Raw genomic sequence first — 18,348 nt, forward strand, 5'->3', positions numbered from 1 at the left:
GGGTATCTCTTCCATAATTCCAATGTCCTCCAGACGACTATGAGATTTTTTGCTGGTAGCTACGGAGTACTCCGTGCTCTGTTCACGGGCCGAGACCCCTCAGCGCGCACGGGCCCAACTATGTTTTATCTCTCGTCCAATGAACAGAAAACGTACCTCTGAAGCAGCCACGATTGAAACAAAGCTTCCCGCCATGTGTGCGATCCGTTCACCGTTGACTTTGCTTCCTTGCTTCGATTACGTAGAGTCGAGCTATCCATGTGAATGCGGATACGGAGTAACTCCTCCGTACTCCGTTCTCGACGGAATTCTCGGGATTTGACGATCTTCTCCAAAGTCACGTGTCACCGTGGATTTTCCAAATCCGCTTCCTCGTATTATTCTGTATCGTGACACCTGGCATTTCAGTTGTCTTTGGGATAAGAGGTGATTAAGATGAGGGTAGAGACTGTGGCCGATAATGGTTGGAACTCGGCGGCCTCTGAGACTACTCCGCTGCTTATCTCCCAGGAAGATGGACGCCAGGATCACGCCGTCTTGAGCGGATCAGTGGCTAAGGCCAACGGCGACCCTGGCACAGATGAGGAGGAATTGAAAGCAAATGAGGTTGATGCAGCTAGAGCTGCTCAATTTGAGGGCCTGCCTGATGCACAAACAAAATTGAGATACATTATCCCAAGCATATCGATCGGTGTACGCATATACTACATACTTATCTTTATCATAGCTTGACCGATGGGCTGACGCTGTGACTGTAGGTATTTCTTTCTGCTGCGGACCAGACAATCATTGTCGCAAGTTATGGCAAGATTGGAAGCGATCTAAATGCCCTCAACCTTACTAACTGGGTTGCTACCTCCTACTTCTTATCCCTGACTTCGTTTCAGCCGCTCTATGGACGCCTCAGTGATATTTTTGGGCGTAAAGCGTGTCTGCTATTTAGCTACACGGTATTCGGACTCGGGTGTGTTTTTTGCGGTCTAGCCCGAGATATTAAGGAATTGATTGCTGCCAGAGTATGTTGTCTCCTGGCCTTTCCTGATCCGTAAGCGACTAACGAAGTCAACAGATCTTTCAGGGTATTGGAGGCGGAGGAATGACCACGGTAGTAAGCATACTTTTAAGTGACATTGTCCCTCTTCGAGACCGCGGCGTTTGGCAGGGAATCATTAATATCATCTATGCGACCGGGTCCGGGTTGGGTGCACCATTAGGTATGTTCAGCTGTATTGTGACTTCGACGTTATTAGGCACTGACATTTTCTAGGGGGATTCTTAGCTGATTCTATCGGTTGGCGCTGGTGAGTGGCTAGACACTTGATCACGCTTTTTGAGTGAAAGGCTGACAGCTTTTTCCCTTTGTTTCCTGCAGGGCCTTTCTTGCTCAGGGTCCAATCTGTCTTGTGGCTTTTATTGCGGTTGCATTCCTGTTACATTTACCAGCAATCGACGAGTCACATTGGCGAGAAAAATTAAAACGCGTTGACTTCCTAGGAGCGACAACCCTTGTCTTTGCTGTTTTCGGTTTCCTACTTGGATTGGATCGGGGTACCAATATTGCATGGAATCTTCCTATAACGATTGTATCGTTGACCGTATCAATTGCTCTATTTGCATTGTTTTTCTGCATTGAGATGTGGATCGCTTCCGATCCGTTTGCGCCCGGTCATATCATCTTCGAGCGAAGCTTACTTGCTTGTTACTTTGCCAATTTCTTTAGTTTCGGCTCCTGGCTTGCTGGTATCTTTTACCTCCCATTGTTTTTTCAAGCACGTGAAGGTGTTTCTGCCACAGGGGCTGGTCTTAGGCTCCTGCCTTCAATAATAGCGGGGGTAAGTGGTTCTCTAGTCGGTGGCTTTATCATGAGAAAAACCGGCAGATATTTTTGGGTGACAGTTTGGTCGTATGCCCTGCTCACCGCCGGTCTGCTTGTGATTTACTTGTTCTCAGGTGCAATTTTGGACAGCACCATTGCCATTATGATCGGAATGGTGATGTGTGGATTGGGAAATGGAGTGGGAGTAACAACAACTTTGATTGCTTTACGTACGTTCTCTCTTTCTTTCACAGGTGCCCGTTGAGTTGCTAATCATGTGCCTAAGTCGCGAACGCATCCCCAGAGGATCAAGCTGTTGCTACTGCATGCTCATACCTATTCCGGTCACTGGGCTCTGTAATTGGAGTTTCCCTTTCCTCTGGTATTGTCCAGCAAACACTTCGTTCTAGTCTACGGTCAGCTCTCCGGGATAGCAAGGATATCGACAAAATTGTCAACGGTGTTAGAGAGAGCCTTGATTATCTAAAGGCCCTTGACCCTCCTATTAGGCAAATCGTGCGGGAATGTTATGGCCATGCTACTAATAGTAGCTTTGGTTTCATGGCTGCGGTGGCATTCTTTTCACTTTTGAGCTCTGCTTTTATACGCGAGCAGAAGCTTAGCGGCTGAGGGAGATGGATCGGATGAACGATACTTCGACAATCTCGAGTCGACGAAAACGGTATCGTGCCTCAATCGGCAGGATGTTTTGTCCCTTTTCTTCATGAATATGGGGGACTAACCGTTGACTAAAGTTCACGCCTAGAACCTTTACGGTTATGAGATTCTTACCGGGAGGTACATCAATTCCCTAGAGAGATAGCTCAGTTCATAACCTTTCCAAAATGGAATACCATCCTCTTCTGCCCTAACTGTTGGACTGTTGGAATGGGATTTCCGTTCCTTTGCGGTGAAATTTGGGGGTGGCATGATGTATATCCAAAGGAAGGGTCAGATGGATGCAAGTGTCCCGCAGACATATATCGAAACTCTAGGAAATTGCACAGTTCTTTGATAAAAGAGATTTTTCCCAGAGATTTTTTGATGGGATAAACAATTCAATTTTGAGATTAGACCGGGCATGACATATCAACTGGACCCCAAATGGTCGGACGAGTTCAGTTACTACTATTTCTTAATGCTAGCAGACTCAAAACGGCCTTCTTTTCCCTGGGTTAAGCCCTCGTCTTTGATATTAATACCTCCTTATGGAATCTAATTCACTAGAGTTTCAAGGTGTTTTGTTAAGAAAGGAATTTGGTTGGGCTTGCCTTGAGTCAAGATATCAATGTCGGAATTCACATGTCCATTTGGGAGCTCTCTCTCTCTTTTTTTTTTTTTTTCTAGCTGGTATGAAAAATAAAGCCTTTTCATGTGTAGTTGTACTATTTTCTTCACTTTGAAATAAATATTGCTGTATATAAGTCCTGCTGTGCTTGCTCATTTTACCACAGATCCTTCGATAATGGGCTACTGTCCCCGGTCAAATGGGTGACTCTGCTTGACAAAGGTGTCGCATAGCTAGTTAGGTTACACCTACTTGGCAAAATAGTAACTTGTGAAGCTCAAGAGGCTGCAGCAAGCCTTAAACATAAAGCTGTTCTAAACTATCACCAACTCGAAAGAAGATAGTGTGAGTAATTTGAGCCAGAAAGTGATGGAATGCAGCTAATTTTGATTGGCAGTCAAAATTGTCCCTTGGCCCTGTTAGAAAACTGTACCTTGTAGCAGATGGTGAGCTGCTCCACGGTTCCAAACTCGCCGTGTGGCCAGAAACTCTATTTGGGCCATACGATTGTTTGGTGGTTCTCTCTGGTTTATATATACTCGTAGTTCAACCAGGAACACACGTTCAAGAACCCGAATGCAGAGTATCACGTATCAGTTCCTTTTGAGCTGGTCATTATCTTCAGCCATCCAAGGCATCACCCTTGTGCGGTTCTCATATCTGTTGGAAGGAGTTAGGCGGGTTGGGTAACCATCCTTTCACCGATTGCTGATCGACTGAGGTAGGTAGTTAGGTCGCCTCATCCACCCGACGCCATGAAGCCTTGCCGCAACCGTGAGAGTCCCGCTTGACACCCGTCGTGGAAACCATGTCGTTGAGCAGCTCGTCGACGCGCGCATCTCCCGGTCGCTATCGCCCCGTCCTATACATTGCTACAGGCCTTGCTGCGGCGTATGCCGTCCTCCTTATCCACCGGCATTTCTATCCTCCCTACCATACTGACCTTCGACGTCGAAATGCCATACGACGCCCTTCCAGAAGAAGAGGCGTGCCGTCGGAAGCCGGCGACAGTGTCGATATTTCGACCTCCATCGAGGCTATACGAAGGCTGCAACAGTTAATATCCGCCGACGAATCGTACGGAACGTTCAGAGTCGAAGTGGACACCGGTCGTTCATACCAATGTCTCCTTACACCGTCCGAGTTTCCGTCAAGGGAGGAATTACAGGCGATCCTCGACGTTGGCCAAAACCAGGCCACCTTGATACGTAGGATGATGGAGGATTCGTTTCTGGAGAACTTCTTTGCCTTCGAATACCCTCCTTCCCACGTTATTTCGCGGTCCACAGGCGAATACCAGTATTTACAGCACCATCTGTTGGACTGGGGCTTTACCGAACCATGCATTTTGCGGGCAATCAACATGTTCAATAACGATCCCAATTTTGGTGAAGTTCTACGCCGCAGGAGGAGTAATGGTGAAGCTACGAGCCTGGAAATAACTGGAAATACTGTGATCGACGCTTATCACCAAATGCCAGAGCCTTCTGCCGATACTCAAAGTTTGTTTTCGTGGCGGGATGGTAGCGATGACACGCCCCCTTCTAGGGAAGGACAGAATTTGTTGAATCTGTTGTATCATATTGCGGAAGACCAAGCCAGGCGAGATGGATATATTCACCGTGGCATTACCTGCAATCATTGTGGAGTTGTTCCGATACAAGGGATACGATATCGCTGTGTTAATTGCGTCGACTTTGACCTTTGCGAAGCTTGTGAGGCAATGCAGGGCCATGTTAAGACTCACGTGTTTTACAAAGTGAGGATTCCAGCGCCATTCCTAGGCAGTCCTCGGCACTCTCAGCCGGTGCTTTACCCAGGAAGACCAATGAGGCTTTCTCGTAGTCTACCCCGGGTCATTGCGAAGCGGCTCTCGAGAGAAACGAAGTTTGAAAATACCGAGTTAGATGCACTTTGGGAGCAGTTTCGATGCTTGGCCAGTGCAGAATGGCAGAGTGATCCAAACAAATTCTGTCTGGCCATTGATCGCAATACATTTGATAGGTGTTTTCTGCCAAATGTGGCCAGCCGCCCTCCGGGCCCTAACCTCATTTACGATCGAATTTTCTCCTTCTACGATACCAACGGCGATAACTTGATAGGATTCGAAGAATTCGTAAAAGGATTGGCTAGTTTTGGCAATAAGAGTACTCATGAACGTTTAAAACGGGCATTCAACGGATATGACATCGATGGGGATGGTTATGTGGAAAGGAAGGACTTTTTAAGGATATTTAGAGCTCATTATATTCTTACCAGAGAGACAACTCGAGATTTGCTTACAAGCATCGAAGAGGAGTACGTCGACACCGGTAACCGAGATATCATCCTTGGTAGTCAACCCATCAGTTCTGCATTTTCCGGGCTTCCACCTGTTGGTGACCCATCAAGAACTGGTGAAGGCAAACGACCAAATTTGCACGGCGATATGGAGATTGTCGATAACCAAGGGATTCTCCAAGAGGAGGTAGAAGAGGAGCTTGACAGACATGTTGTAATTGGGGATGCTGCTGCGAGGAACACGTTTGGCAGGTCACGGCCTACATGGCTACGTCTCACTCCCCAGATTCAACAGCGAGACTTGTTTGGAAGTGATGGTCGTGATGAAGGTGGTGATAGAAACAACGATGAATCCTCAGACTTCTCCATAGATTTCGAGGAGTGGCCACCACCTGAAGATGTTCAGGCCGAGGATATAGTCCAGGCCTTGGGTGCCTATGTTCCATATGAAGAGGTCATGGATCGTGTTGATAGAGCCCGGATAGCATCATGTGTTGCCGAGCGTTTCAATCGCGAAGACCGAGAGCATATTGAACATGTGAGGCGCACAGGCATTGAAGAAAGGTGGAGGCGTAGACACTTTTATATTGACGAGGAGAATGGCGTTACGGCTCCTCCAGGGTTTCACGATGAAAATGAAGATGCTGTTGAGGATGCAGACGAGACGGAATCTCATATTCCATCACCCAGGTCAAGGTCATCATCAAAAGTTCGCTTCCAAGATGACATTACGGATAATGAATACGAAACGCGATCTAACCCCTCGACATCCTCGCGCAGTATTCCCATGGGTGAAAGATGGGGCGGTATTGAGATACCAGAAGTCGAACGAGACGTTGGAAAGGAAGTCCTGTTTCAAGTCACACAGCAAGGTCTGAATGAGATATTGGATATACTTTTCAAGACCAAAGAAGATCTGATCATGGAAGCTTATCGCACCCGAGCAGAGAGAAAGCGGTGGGCTAAAGAAATCGAAGACTTTGCAGACGCACATTATAGGCCTCCACGAGCAGACGGTAAAGAGCGGGACTTAGGACTTAGTGTAGAAGACATCGGACCGGAAACGGATGACATTCCTCCTGCGGACAAGCCCCTTCAACAGCTGCTAAACGAGGCGGGCTATTCCCTTGTTTCCGAGCCGGACAATGATCAGGAGACATCAGATCCTCTTGAGATTGCAGAGACTTCAAGTCATTCACCTGTGCCCGATAGGGATAACGAGCAGGTGGTCTCAGATCTTCCCGAGAACGACCATGTTCCATCGGCCTCTGAAAATATGGCGTTCGAAGTCGAGGAAGAGGATGACGAAAGTCACGTCGGCCATGCATTCCTACAAGATTCTGAAGATACGCCTGCTTTAGATGAAGCTTTGCAAATCAGCGAAGCCACAAACTTCAACACCCTCGCTAACCGCTCTATTGCCCATGCCGACTCTCCTGTTTATGAATCTGCGCCAACGTCCACCGCTGCGTCCGCTTCAAGCTCTAGCCAATCCAACCAGGCCTTACACCACTCCAACGCTTCTCTCCCGCTCCGCCTCCGCTTCCAACAACCTCGCCACCGCAGACGATCATCCCACACCAGTCAAATAGCCAATCCATCATGCTCCTCTACTATTTCCTCAGATCCCGCAAAGCATCACATCCCTCCACCTTCTCCACCAATACCTCCGTCTCCGAAAACTCTGGCACGCTGGTACCGGTTGAGCCAGGTAGAGAAGGAAGCAAAAGAGCGAGGCGGAACGGGTGCAAAGCTAAATTTTGAGGAGTTTGCACAGCAGATGCAAGGTGAAAGGGGTAAAAGTTTGTTATTCTTAACTAGTTGGCTTGATATGATCAGCTTTTAGACGGACCAGGCCTTTTTTTTTGAACAGTATGGCGGGTTGGTCCGATTTTGGTCTTCTTTTCTTACGGGCTTTGGAGAGATTGCGCTCCATTAAGAAAAGGTAATTAGGGTGGTATTAATCCTGGCAAGCATGTTATGACTTAGCCTGATGTTTTCAACGACGACAACGTGTATCATTAGATTGCATTACAACCGTAACAACGCGATCCCGAAAACTACGTAAATAATGGAAAAAATAACTCGAATTTCAAAATGATTGACTTAGTCATTATTAGGTCCTTAAAAACCGAAAAGATTCTCTTCCTCTCTATATCCCCAATTCTTGAGGGCTGGCAACACAGCCTTTGCAATCATCGCTGGCGGACCACATATTAGAGCAACGTTTCCATCCGCAGGCGGATAGCAGTGCGTTTTCAGATAGTCTTCAGTCACAAACCCGGTATCACCTTTCCAAATCTTCCCGGGATCAGACAGGATATGATTGATTTTAAATTGGTCGGGATGTTCTTTCATGAGTTTCTCCATCTCGTCTCTCAATAAGATATCACCTTCCGTCTTATTCGCGTCGACAAGCACAATCTTAGTATTGTCATGCGGGTTTTCAGACTTGAGAATATCCTTGATCAATTGCCAGCCGGGTGTTATGGCAGAACCACCCAAGACCAGGGATATATTTTGAAATTGGAGGGTCTTGCCATCAACTCTCAATTTACCGTGGCCGAGATAGTGGATCTCTCCCATGGGACCTTTGATTTCGATTTCTTCGCCAGGACGAAGTTCGTGAAGAATATTGCTTATTGTTCCTCCCGGCATGTCTTTACTGGGAAAATAGGATTTTACGACTAGATCGAATGTGCCGTCCTTTTCTTCCTCGAGGATTGGTCGAACCGGTGTGTATGAACGGGTGACCATTCGGTCTAGGAAATGGAATCCAATTTGAATGTGTTCACCTGTGTGGAGACCTAAGCTTTTCGCCCCCTCGGGTAAGGCGAATTTGTAGCTCTGGGTGTCTTCTGATATATGCGTGGTTTTGATGAGCTTGACGGGGACCCATCTAGTTGATGCGAATCAGCTTTCAGTCCAGCTTTGGGAGAAAGGTAGATAGCGATATACCTTCTTCGATTCAATGCAATATCCCCAGCTTTTTCGGAGACAGCAGCAGCATCTTTAGCGGCCTGCTCCTTTTGCCTCTTGATGAAAGCCTTGGCCTTGTCTGTGACCACGCCTATGACGCATTCTACGACGAAGTTAGCAACGAACCTCAAACACCTCGGAACGAAACATACCACTGAGTTTCTGCTCGGCGTAATCGTCATGAATACTCTCAAATTCCTCAGTCGTATCTGCGTGGACCTTTCCGGCGTGTGCCATAATCGCAGCCTTTCCGCCAGGATGCCAGCTAAGGACGCTGGTAGCGTCGTAAACTTTTCCGTTGATCACAATCCAGCAAACCCCTTCTTTGTTGTGCTTTTCTATTTCCTCACGAGTAAATTGTTTTTGTGGTGCGGATACCTCATGTTTGATGCTTTCCATTTGTACCTCAGCGGACGGCTTTAGCCACCCACCTTTACTGATCCCTGGCTCAACTGGATGTTGGAAATTCAAGCAAAGAGCACCGGAATTTTCGTCGTTTATGGTTTCTGTCCGAACAACATACCAGCAATTGTTCATCATCCTTTTCAATTAGCTTATGCCTAAGGAAGCGATTCCTGTAGAGACATACCCCATAAGATTCCAAACTGGCTTTTCTGGCTGGGTATTCTTGAAGACGTTGAAGCATCGGACCGCAATACTCTTCGCGCTGATGAGATGGGCAATTTCAACATCAACATGCCAGAACAACCACGTCCAAAATTTCTTCCCGTGTCGAACGGGTGCTTCAGGAAACTGCTTTTTGGTTAATGGCGCGGAATATCGAATATGTCATGCACATGAGCCCTTGGAGAAAAAGAATAGGGGGCGCCTAGAATCCGTACCTTTCGAGTGCAATATAGCCAAGTTTTTCCATCATCTAAACTAACTTCAACTCTCTGAACTTCACACCCTCCGCCATCATAAGCATACCCTTGGATCCTATATGTCTGGCCAAACTTCGCGTTTTGCAGCTCGATCTTCTCGTTCTGAGCTGGTCTGACAATCACAGAGTTCAGATTTTGCTCATTGCAAGCGGTGCTTGGATGGTGGAACATGGTCCTTGCAAATTCGGAATCCTTCTCGATCACGAAGCTTGGAAGCACCCTATTGTCATAGGTGTGGTAGTAGCTCGTATTCTCTTTGTCCGATATCCAGATTCTCGAGAGCCATTTAACACATCTACCACCGACGTACCCTGGAATCATAATTCGAACCGGATATCCATGATCAGGGGGCAAAGGTCTGTTATTCATTTCATATGCAAGAATGACGTCGTTCGTGGGATCCATCGCATATTCCAATGGAATGCATGTGGAGTATTTGCCTTCGCTGGGATTGTCAGCTCCTTCAAAGTTTACCCATAGACGAGCATGGGAGTGTGCCGAGGGCATCAGCCTGACACCCGCCGACACCAAGACATCCCTTAAGAGGGCGCCTTTCCAAAAAGCACAGCTAACACCTCCAGCACCCCAATCGAAACCTTTTGAGCGTCGGATCATATTAAGTTCTTTCCTCCTATTGCCGTCACAGGCCATTGCGATAGGGATGTTGATAGCGTTAAATTCGGCGAGCTCATCCATCGTAAGGATTTTCTTCCCATTGTTTATATCTACCGTATGAGTCTCCCATAAAATATGAGGTACAGCAGCATGATTTCGAACGTAGTGTAAGCTGCTTGGGGTGATTAGACCAGCGTCAAACAGGGTTGTCAGGTCCGGTTCGGCGTTTAATGGGTGTTTACCAGTCAGACGAACAAGAGCCTGATCCCGTGGGATCCAATTATCAGGAGTATATTGGTCAGCTTCGTCGATCGTCGTTATCAAGGGCTCGTCAGCCTTTGGAGAAACACGGGTTCCCGAATCAACTTCGAGACCATGCATATAATCATTTTCAACCTTCAAAGAGTGAAGAAAAGCGAGTTCCTGAGGCGAGTACTTCTGCTGTAGCCTCTTCCATTTAGGTTTCCTCTCCTCTTCGAGCTCTTGTTTATCCAGGCGGCCCTTTTCTTGCTCCTTTTCTTGTGGTAAACCTGTTGTGCTGTAGGCCTCGTGATGTGTTGTTATTTGACCACGTTCCCTTCTCCATTCATGCTCCTGTTTGGGCCTCTCCTCTTCATTGCGTTTTTCTTGTTGTCTCTCCTTCTCCCGTTTCTGGATATTAACCGGCCATTCTTCCTCGTTTTTGATGAAGTTCTCCGTGGTGTGAAGCACATAGCGCCAACCAGAAGGGTGCTTTGCGGGCATCCTCAAGTGATAATCCTGCCATCCGTTACTACTAAAATTCAGAAAAGTGTAAGAGCAAAGAATCAAGCTCTGAACCAATGGGTGTCATACTTCTTGGTCTCTCATGAAGTCTACCACAGTCAGCAGATCCCCTCTCTCCTTCCTCCGGCGTAGTTCATCCGCTAACTGTCTCGCATGCTCGAGGAATTCCTTATCTTTATCCAGATCATTTTCGAGGTGTGAGATGCCCGCAATTCGACCGTGCTGGTCTCGATACCCGACACGGTGGTGAGGGACCTCCTGCCAATTCGGCTCGCTCTCTATGTCCTCTTTTGAGGAACCAAGATGATAAATAGGAAGAGTCCGATGGGTTCTGTCGATCTCATTCATTTTTAAGAGGTACAAGTGAAAGTCAACTTTGTATAGGTTGGATTGTTACCGATTTTGCCCTTGCCAAAGCCATCCAAAATGCGAAGTTGCACGTAGATATTCTCTACCCAGCAAGGTACTGTGTGATGCATCATCGAGGAGTGCCTGGTCAGCAAAATGTGAGCTGCGCTGTTGAGACTGTATTCCATTTATTGACTCTGTGCAAGGTTGCTGAGCCTAAAATTACATCATAGCTCACAGCTTGTCTCCAAGTAAATGCCAGGTTTAGGCGGAACAAGACCTCGCCCTAAATGCAGAAAATTTAATTCTTAGTGATAAGAAACGGAAGAGCGCAACACACTTCAAATACCTTTTCCTCGGGATATATAATTGTAAAAGTAGGACAGGTGGTTCGCTCCACTATTCTGCCATGTACGCTCCATACTCCGTATGGGAATTGCCATAGATTCACACTCCAAAACAATGATTTGCCAGCCAAAGACCATCAAAAAAGCCCAGGGACAACTTGAAAACATCTCGATATATGTATGCAATTATCGAAGATCTCTAATCCCAGTACTTGATAACTCCCTCCAATCCCGCCGTGGCAACCTTGCTGGTTTCCTGGGGATGCCAGTCCACGCATGTAACCGCAGAGCCTTCTTTCCCACCAGCTTGGATTTTATGCCACATTTTGCCCGTCTTCCAATCCCAGAAGCAAACATAGCCTCCGCTGTCTCCAGAAGTAACAAATTGGCCGTCAGGACTAATTGCGACGTCAATTGCGTATCCTGCATTATTATGACCGCGGAAATTCTTTTTCCGGTTTTGTCGAAACTTATCTGTTGATGCGTAGACAACAATCTGGTTATCTCCAGATTGGAAAGCGACATATTTCCCATTAGGATGAGGAGCAGCACGGACAAGGGCGTATAGGTAGGGCTCGGCAATGAATTTGATGGGAACAGGGATGTTGTACTCCCATGCGCGGAGGGATTTATCGTCGGAAGTAGAAATAAACCTGCGGTTATTATCGACAAAAGTAAGGGTATTTATGGCAGCGAGATGGTGGTCATATTCTTGAGTGATTTCTCCTGATCGTGTGTCGAACTGCACGATCTTCTTGTCTGACATTCCGGCAAGAAATTCATGCCAGTGGTTAGGATCCGGATTGAATCGAACGACATGAGGCGTCTTTCCAGTCGAGAATCGCCCGACGCATTTTCCGTACTCTGTATCCCAGAGTTTAATTTGTCGATCATATGACGCTGAAAGGAAAGTGGTTCCGGAGGGGTGGAAGGTGGTATCAGAGACGGAACTAGAATGGCCTGAATAAGTCCGCAACAGCTCTCGTGAATGGTAGACATCCCAGATTTTAATTTTCGAATCAGCGGAGGACGAGAGCAACAAGTGCCCGGAAGATGGGAAGAAACGTATGGACGTAATCGGCTTCGTATGTGATTTCCACGTATGGATCAACTTCTTTGGTATATAATTCTTGATGCTTCCCACTTCCTTCTTGAGATCGACATCCAGATCTTGAGGAACATGCATATACGTTCGTCCTTGGTAGTCGAATTGTTCCGCACCATGGAATTCTGTCGTCTCTGATTGCGACATATCTTCCTGGTATTCGGTAGCCCGCTTGTCCATGGCTGGCATGTTCGAAGGCACAATCTCCTCTTCAACGTATTCCTCGTCACTCGCGAGCTCCTCCCCAGCCACCGCCAAATCTTCCTCGTAGACCTGTTCCTCGTTCTGATACTTCGCCCAGGGGCCTAAATATGCACCCTCTCCCTCCACAATACTCGAATCGCCTTTCTTCTGCCTCTTTCTCCTCAGTGCGGCGCTCGCTTCCTTCGAGGGCCGCATCTGCACCGCATCCCTTCCCCCGAATAATGCCACGTTCTCCATGTTCCCGACATATGCACCAGCAACACTCGGGTCCTTGGTATATCCGAGGCTCTGAAACGTGCGATGTTGCGTTGTAAAAGTCGCGTCGCTGATCATTACTTCCTCCGCGTTCCCGGTCAAGACGTTCTTCCTCTTTATCCCGTGCGCGGAACGAAAAGGATTTGCAGGGCCAGCCGCTGGCCGTGTTAGCTGGTCGAAGGTCGCGTTATATGTAAGAGCATTCTCCGTGGGCTTCGCGAGTGCAAGCTGTAAATCAACAGCATTCTATAATGCAAAGTTAGCACGTAAACGAAGGCTTGACTCGTGGGCCATGGGCACGAACCTCTATTGGCACATCGGGGGCAGCCGTAACATGCGTATGAGCTGACCTTGACGCTACGCCCTTAACATCATCGTCACTCGAGTCGTAATTCGCATCTAGAAGCGACGCCATGTTCACGCCTGTTCGCCGTTGTGCTTCCTGGTCGGCTGGCTTCCCGCTGAGATGGCGATCGATGGGAGCTCCAGCCACACACTGTCACGGGACTCTGGTCCTGCGCCACAGATTTTCGAATATGTTTGCTCTGTTTGCACATGGAGTTCGTTAACCCTAGGCAAAAGCGGCCAGAGCGCCTTACCTCATCAGGACGAAAAAAACAAAAAAAGGTGAGCGCCAACATATGATCAGATGTATTTAACGTGTTGCACACAAGCCGGCCCCAATCCCTTGCTGCCTTTATCCAGGCGGGGCCAGGAGAAATCAAGAGTCCTCCTTGGGACCATCCGGCTCTTAAATGAAGTACGGAGCATGGAGTACTCAGTACTCCGTAGGGCAGCCAGCAATTCGTGCACTAGCTCATGACACTACAGAATATTATTTGTGACCCTGGCTACTAGGGGCTTGTCGAAGTGCTAAGAACGCGAGAGGATTTCATCGCCCGCATTATACTCTGTTCCATCAGTTATCTGTGTGCAATAACTAATAAAACAAATAACGATGCGGGCGTCTGGTGATGTGTCAATTATCTCTTTAGTACTTCTTTAATCCCGCTTCAATGTCACAACGCATGGCGATGGCTCGCTCAATGAATATGACACCTAAGTTAGGTACTGATCATCATAGAAAATCCTTCCAAACTTTCCCCCCTTTTCAAAATCACCAGAATCTAAATTCACTACGGAGCACAAGTTCGCAGCTAACCATGATAGGGTTTGATACGGGAAGCGAACTACTGTATTCATTAGCTCTTGGAATTGTATTCTAGGTCCCCAGTGAGAATAGCGGGCTGCTGGTGTTTCGACTCTTTGCTTGGTTCCAATCCCGCTTCGAACCCGAAGCTTAATTTGAAGTCCTTCTTCTTACCCCAGGCATACGAGACAAACAGCCTAATTCTACCTAGATATGGCTGCGGAATGGAGCCTGGGGTTACTGGTTTCGCTTTAATGACACCGCCCATGGCGAAGTCAGAGCCCGATAGCATGATACTTGCGCTTTCGATCTCTGTGGGGATGTTGTCGGGAATATCCTTGATTTCTTCCCCAGGGACGATCGAGGTCAGGTCGATGTACGGCGCCGGGTTTGGGGCAAGAGGCTTCATATCAATCCACTCTTCATAATAAGGGCTGACGTCAAGATGTTTGGACGAAGCGAGCCCTAATCTCATGTTAGCTTTCTGGCATGTTGACTGAGTTGGGGCTGTTGAAGTATGAACTTACCGTTCCAGAACTGGCCCGATATAGAGCTTCCCCTTCGTTTTGTCCAGATGTATGTGAGGAGGAAGACCACGTTCTGTTCGGCGGTTTTCTTCCCGAATTTGGCGGAAACCTCAATGTCAATCTCAAATCGTGAGAGTTTTGGTTTCTTTACGCCGTCGAGTGTATCAAGGGTAACCGTCAGCCGCCGGAAATGCATAGACTGAAAAATATCCTCCTTTGTGAGGATGGACATCATCGACCCCAGATCTTGTGATAACAGCTTCGCAAGGCCTTCCAGGATGTCTCCCAAAGTGACAGACGTCTTCGGCTGGAAGGTCAGTTGAACAGCCGCTTCCTGGAATGCAATAGCAGCAACTATATCCACCGGTTTTGGTTTTGCTTCCACTGAACATTCGAATTTGAATGTAATCTGGCCTTGATGTACACCAACAGTGCCGGCCGCTGTTTTCCCTTCTGTTAGCGTTTTCTTGCAGACGACTTCTGCATTTTTGACCTGGATATCTTTTAGGACGACACTCCACCATTCCTCAAGGGATTTCCTTCCTGCTTCTTCTAATTGAAGCTGCATCCGAATCGTCGTTTGTGAAGCGAAGCATGGATTGAACCACAGGGCGTTGCGCTTCTCACTGGCTTTATTTTTATCCCAAAGAAGCGTCCAGCTTGTCATTTCTTGCGGAAGGAAAGGAATCAGTCCGGTTCGACCAGTATACTTCAAAGCCTCCCCCACTGTAAAGCTCACATCCGACTTTGAAGGGTCAAGTCCACAATAGAGCATCGTTCCTTCGGGGAACAGGCCGGGAACCGGTATTTTCGCTTGCTTGCCACTTGAATCAGCGCCGAAAGCAAATTTAAGAGCCCCTGCCGATGAGCTGAACGTCATCTTCGCGGGACTTGTAAGCTGAAACTCGAAACTTTGCACTTCCTTTTCAGTCGCGTCCAGCATTAGGGAAAATTGGCAGGACCCGTTCGGGTCTAGCTTTTTGAGCCATTTCCACCACTCGTCGGACTGGTCAAAATACCCAATGTGTTCGGCATTGGGCTTAGCATTCAAAATGATGAGTTTAGCTTTCAGGAGAGACACGAAATTGTCTGTGTTTGCGCTTGTTGCTCGATCAATTTGAATACCTGGCCCGGGGTGGCTAGGCGCCTTGCTGGAATAGATGTAATATTTTGCGGTTTGACTCATATTTGCTCCTTGCACCATAGATCCGTTTCCAGCGAAATCGTCAAAAATGCTGCGCCAACCTTCCACCAAGGGCAGCCTGAACCTCGAGAAGCAGTTTCCAGTAAACTCTGTGGATGTAGAACACCTGTGGACGTCTGGATCCGATGTATCCCCATTTATTTTGTTATGAGGGGCAAAAAAGAAGCGTCTGCCATGATACAAGTACTCCCTACTGATCTTTGAGGCCCGATTGGGTTGATGCGGATGAATACTTGCAATTTACTTCGACGGGTGGCGTTTAACTCTGCACTTCGCTCGGTTGAGTGTTTCTGCAGCATCGACTCCGTAGCTGCGGGGGAGGGTTGGCACGATCGGCAATGCCGTGCAACATTTGGTGGTGCTGAGCAGTATCCTTTCGCCAAGCAGACGAGGAGGCTCCGGTGCAGCATTACAACTACATAACTAGCCAGCCGATGATATGCATCTCTACAAAGTATGTACGTATGTACTCCGTATGGAGTACGGAGTACGGAGTATGTGAATCTGCAACCCATGATGGTCCACACCCCATAACCTTTTTGAGTTAAGAATCTCGCTGGTCTTGCTCTCCAACCCCTCAACTTGCGAGCCATATGAGGCTAGGCAGACAACCTTTAAACACTATAGCAATCCAGCCTTCAGGCATCTCTACTGAATGCGGGTGTTGGTTGGCGACAATGGCAATGATCAAAGCGTCCGGGCCATGACAGCCACTTGATTGCCAATATATATTTACAATCTCTTTACCTTGAAAAGTTTTTTTTAATGCACAGCCATTGTTTGCAATACAGCTGGTGTGAGCTTTGACATATTTTCGTGTCCGTGCGGTGCATTGTCATGGGTCAGCTTTCGGTCAAGCATCCATCTGTTCGCCCAACGGAGTTTCGAATTTGACTGTCTATCCCGTCTCGCCAACTCTTGCCTCCTATATTATGGTCAAGGGGTTAGCTGGTTGGAATCAAAAGCTTTCCCCCCGCGCCTCTTCCCCTCCATAATCACTTCATGGGGCTCTTTGCACATGTGTTCTTACTCCGTGGAGAAAAAGAAAATCTAGGGCCTAAGAAAGATTCCAGTATCAGGATAGCCAGATCCCACACTGGATGGAAGCATGCTCCTGGCAGGCTAGCGTACTGTAATTGAGTAACAGTCAATTTAATCACAGGAGAGCCCAACAAATCCTGCACAATATGCAAAGTCAACCCTGAAAATGAGTCAAGTATATACTCGCGATGATGGCCTGGGTACGCGGGCTGCTTTTTGTTTGCACTCAAGCTGGTGACATGGCTACCTGAAGGATCATCTCAAGAATGTCGACAAACCACCCGTGTAGTCGTCATCGGGGACTCCACATTGAGTCCGACGATTTGACAACGAAGTATGTCTGACGTTGCAGTGCTGTGCAGTGGGATATAGTTCAGCTCAAAATACCCGCCTTCCGGGGAAAATTCTTCAGCGATGATGGCTACACAATCCCTTGACGGGTTGCAATTGGCGGCCGGATGTCCGTCCATGTCAAGGGACGAGAAAAGCAAACACGGTGCTTACAAGCTTATGGATTGCAGCATGCGACGCAGAGAGTAAACCCTGGATTAGAGCGGAAAGCGTCTGTCCGATAGGCGCTTGGAAACTCATGGGTTTGTTACGTATCTGCACAATATATCCATAGCGAACTAGTTATGCAGGCAACGGACTCTCCCAAACACTTTAGCTTCCAGCCGGGTCCAACTCCTTCATCTTCATGGTGCTGCCCGATTCCTTGGCCATCTCCACCAAAATATCCTGCAGATTCGTCGGGCTGACGATCTGCCAGACTGACTGCTCAATCTGGTTCCAGAGGTAGTATTTTCCCTCATACTCGAACATGTACATGGACTCGCCGGAAATTTGGGAGCTGCATATGATTCCCTTGATCTTGGACACGTTCAGCCCGTATTCTTTAGCCATTGGCAGGCCTTCACCGGATGGCTGCTTCCAGTAGCGATCGTTGTCCATATTCACTGGGTTATCTGTCCAGTCTGGCGGAATCTGCGTCTTTCACCGCGGAGTACACGGTCAGCCAGGAATGATTGTGCAATTCCACTGGGCAAAACATACCTTGAGAAGCCGAGATGAACTCTCCATTGGAGCGGCGGCCGGCAGGGCGTTAGCGTAGTTATTGTAGGCTCAAAAAACTTTTGGTTCAAAAATAACACTCAAGGCAGAAAGAGTAGAGCGTCTTCCGGCGGAGAGGACGAGATTATCTCTTCGGGCGAGCGTAGAGTTGAGGGGGTGTCTGACGGCTGGATAAGTATGTGGGTTGACGGTGGCTGCATGGCATATCAAGTCTTTTCCTGCTCCTCCAGATACGAGGGCAGTATGTACTCCGTATATAGTTACGCTACGTCGCGGGGTTACATCATGTGCATGGATAGATATCTTGTTTTTGATCTTCACCTTGCAGAGCCAAAGACCAGCGCAGCGCCACCGATCTGTCATCCAGCTTTCCATGTATTGGGCACCAGCGACGAGGTCACTAAAGGCTTCATACATATGTAGAATGTTTCCATTTCTCTTCGTAGGATTAGCATTTTAGATCCAATGT

The 18,348-nt window shown here is 47.8% G+C and overlaps 6 protein-coding genes across 6 annotated transcripts; 2 read left to right on the top strand and 4 right to left on the bottom strand.

Moving 5' to 3' along the window:
- Positions 1-196: 196 nt before the first annotated feature.
- On the top strand, positions 197-2,851 carry CIMG_08019 (MFS multidrug transporter). Its single transcript, XM_001240855.2, has 6 exons — positions 197-693; positions 759-1,016; positions 1,070-1,214; positions 1,268-1,301; positions 1,373-2,046; positions 2,103-2,851. The coding sequence occupies exons 1-6, from the start codon at positions 436-438 to the stop codon at positions 2,444-2,446; spliced, it is 1,713 nt and encodes a 570-aa protein (XP_001240856.1). The 5' UTR covers positions 197-435; the 3' UTR covers positions 2,447-2,851.
- An 815-nt stretch (positions 2,852-3,666) lies between these two features.
- CIMG_08018 (EF hand domain-containing protein) lies at positions 3,667-7,230 on the top strand (the record flags this gene model as incomplete). The annotated part of the gene is made up of 1 exon (XM_001240854.2): positions 3,667-7,230. The coding sequence occupies exon 1, from the start codon at positions 3,913-3,915 to the stop codon at positions 7,228-7,230; it is 3,318 nt and encodes a 1,105-aa protein (XP_001240855.1). The 5' UTR covers positions 3,667-3,912.
- Positions 5,954-10,975, bottom strand: CIMG_08017 (nitrate reductase; the record flags this gene model as incomplete). Its single annotated transcript, XM_001240853.2, has 6 exons — positions 5,954-8,283; positions 8,343-8,466; positions 8,516-8,904; positions 8,953-9,116; positions 9,206-10,621; positions 10,697-10,975. The coding sequence occupies 6 exons, from the start codon at positions 10,973-10,975 to the stop codon at positions 7,509-7,511; spliced, it is 3,147 nt and encodes a 1,048-aa protein (XP_001240854.2). The 3' UTR covers positions 5,954-7,508.
- A 171-nt stretch (positions 10,976-11,146) lies between these two features.
- On the bottom strand, positions 11,147-13,301 carry CIMG_08016 (mRNA splicing factor; the record flags this gene model as incomplete). The annotated part of the gene is made up of 2 exons (XM_001240852.2): positions 11,147-13,132; positions 13,191-13,301. 2 exons carry the CDS (start codon positions 13,299-13,301, stop codon positions 11,522-11,524), a joined length of 1,722 nt encoding a protein of 573 aa, XP_001240853.1. The 3' UTR covers positions 11,147-11,521.
- A 766-nt stretch (positions 13,302-14,067) lies between these two features.
- Positions 14,068-15,835, bottom strand: CIMG_08015 (uncharacterized protein). The gene is made up of 2 exons (XM_001240851.2): positions 14,564-15,835; positions 14,068-14,501 (listed from the first exon to the last, which is right to left on the bottom strand). Exons 1-2 carry the CDS (start codon positions 15,765-15,767, stop codon positions 14,089-14,091), a joined length of 1,617 nt encoding a protein of 538 aa, XP_001240852.2. The 5' UTR covers positions 15,768-15,835; the 3' UTR covers positions 14,068-14,088.
- A 1,471-nt stretch (positions 15,836-17,306) lies between these two features.
- Positions 17,307-18,063, bottom strand: CIMG_08014 (uncharacterized protein). Its single transcript, XM_001240850.2, has 2 exons — positions 17,862-18,063; positions 17,307-17,798 (listed from the first exon to the last, which is right to left on the bottom strand). The coding sequence occupies exons 1-2, from the start codon at positions 17,886-17,888 to the stop codon at positions 17,472-17,474; spliced, it is 354 nt and encodes a 117-aa protein (XP_001240851.2). The 5' UTR covers positions 17,889-18,063; the 3' UTR covers positions 17,307-17,471.
- Positions 18,064-18,348: the final 285 nt, after the last annotated feature.

The sequence above is a fragment of the Coccidioides immitis genome, assembly GCF_000149335.2.
Source record: "Coccidioides immitis RS genomic scaffold supercont3.3, whole genome shotgun sequence".
Classification (NCBI taxonomy): domain Eukaryota; kingdom Fungi; phylum Ascomycota; class Eurotiomycetes; order Onygenales; family Onygenaceae; genus Coccidioides; species Coccidioides immitis.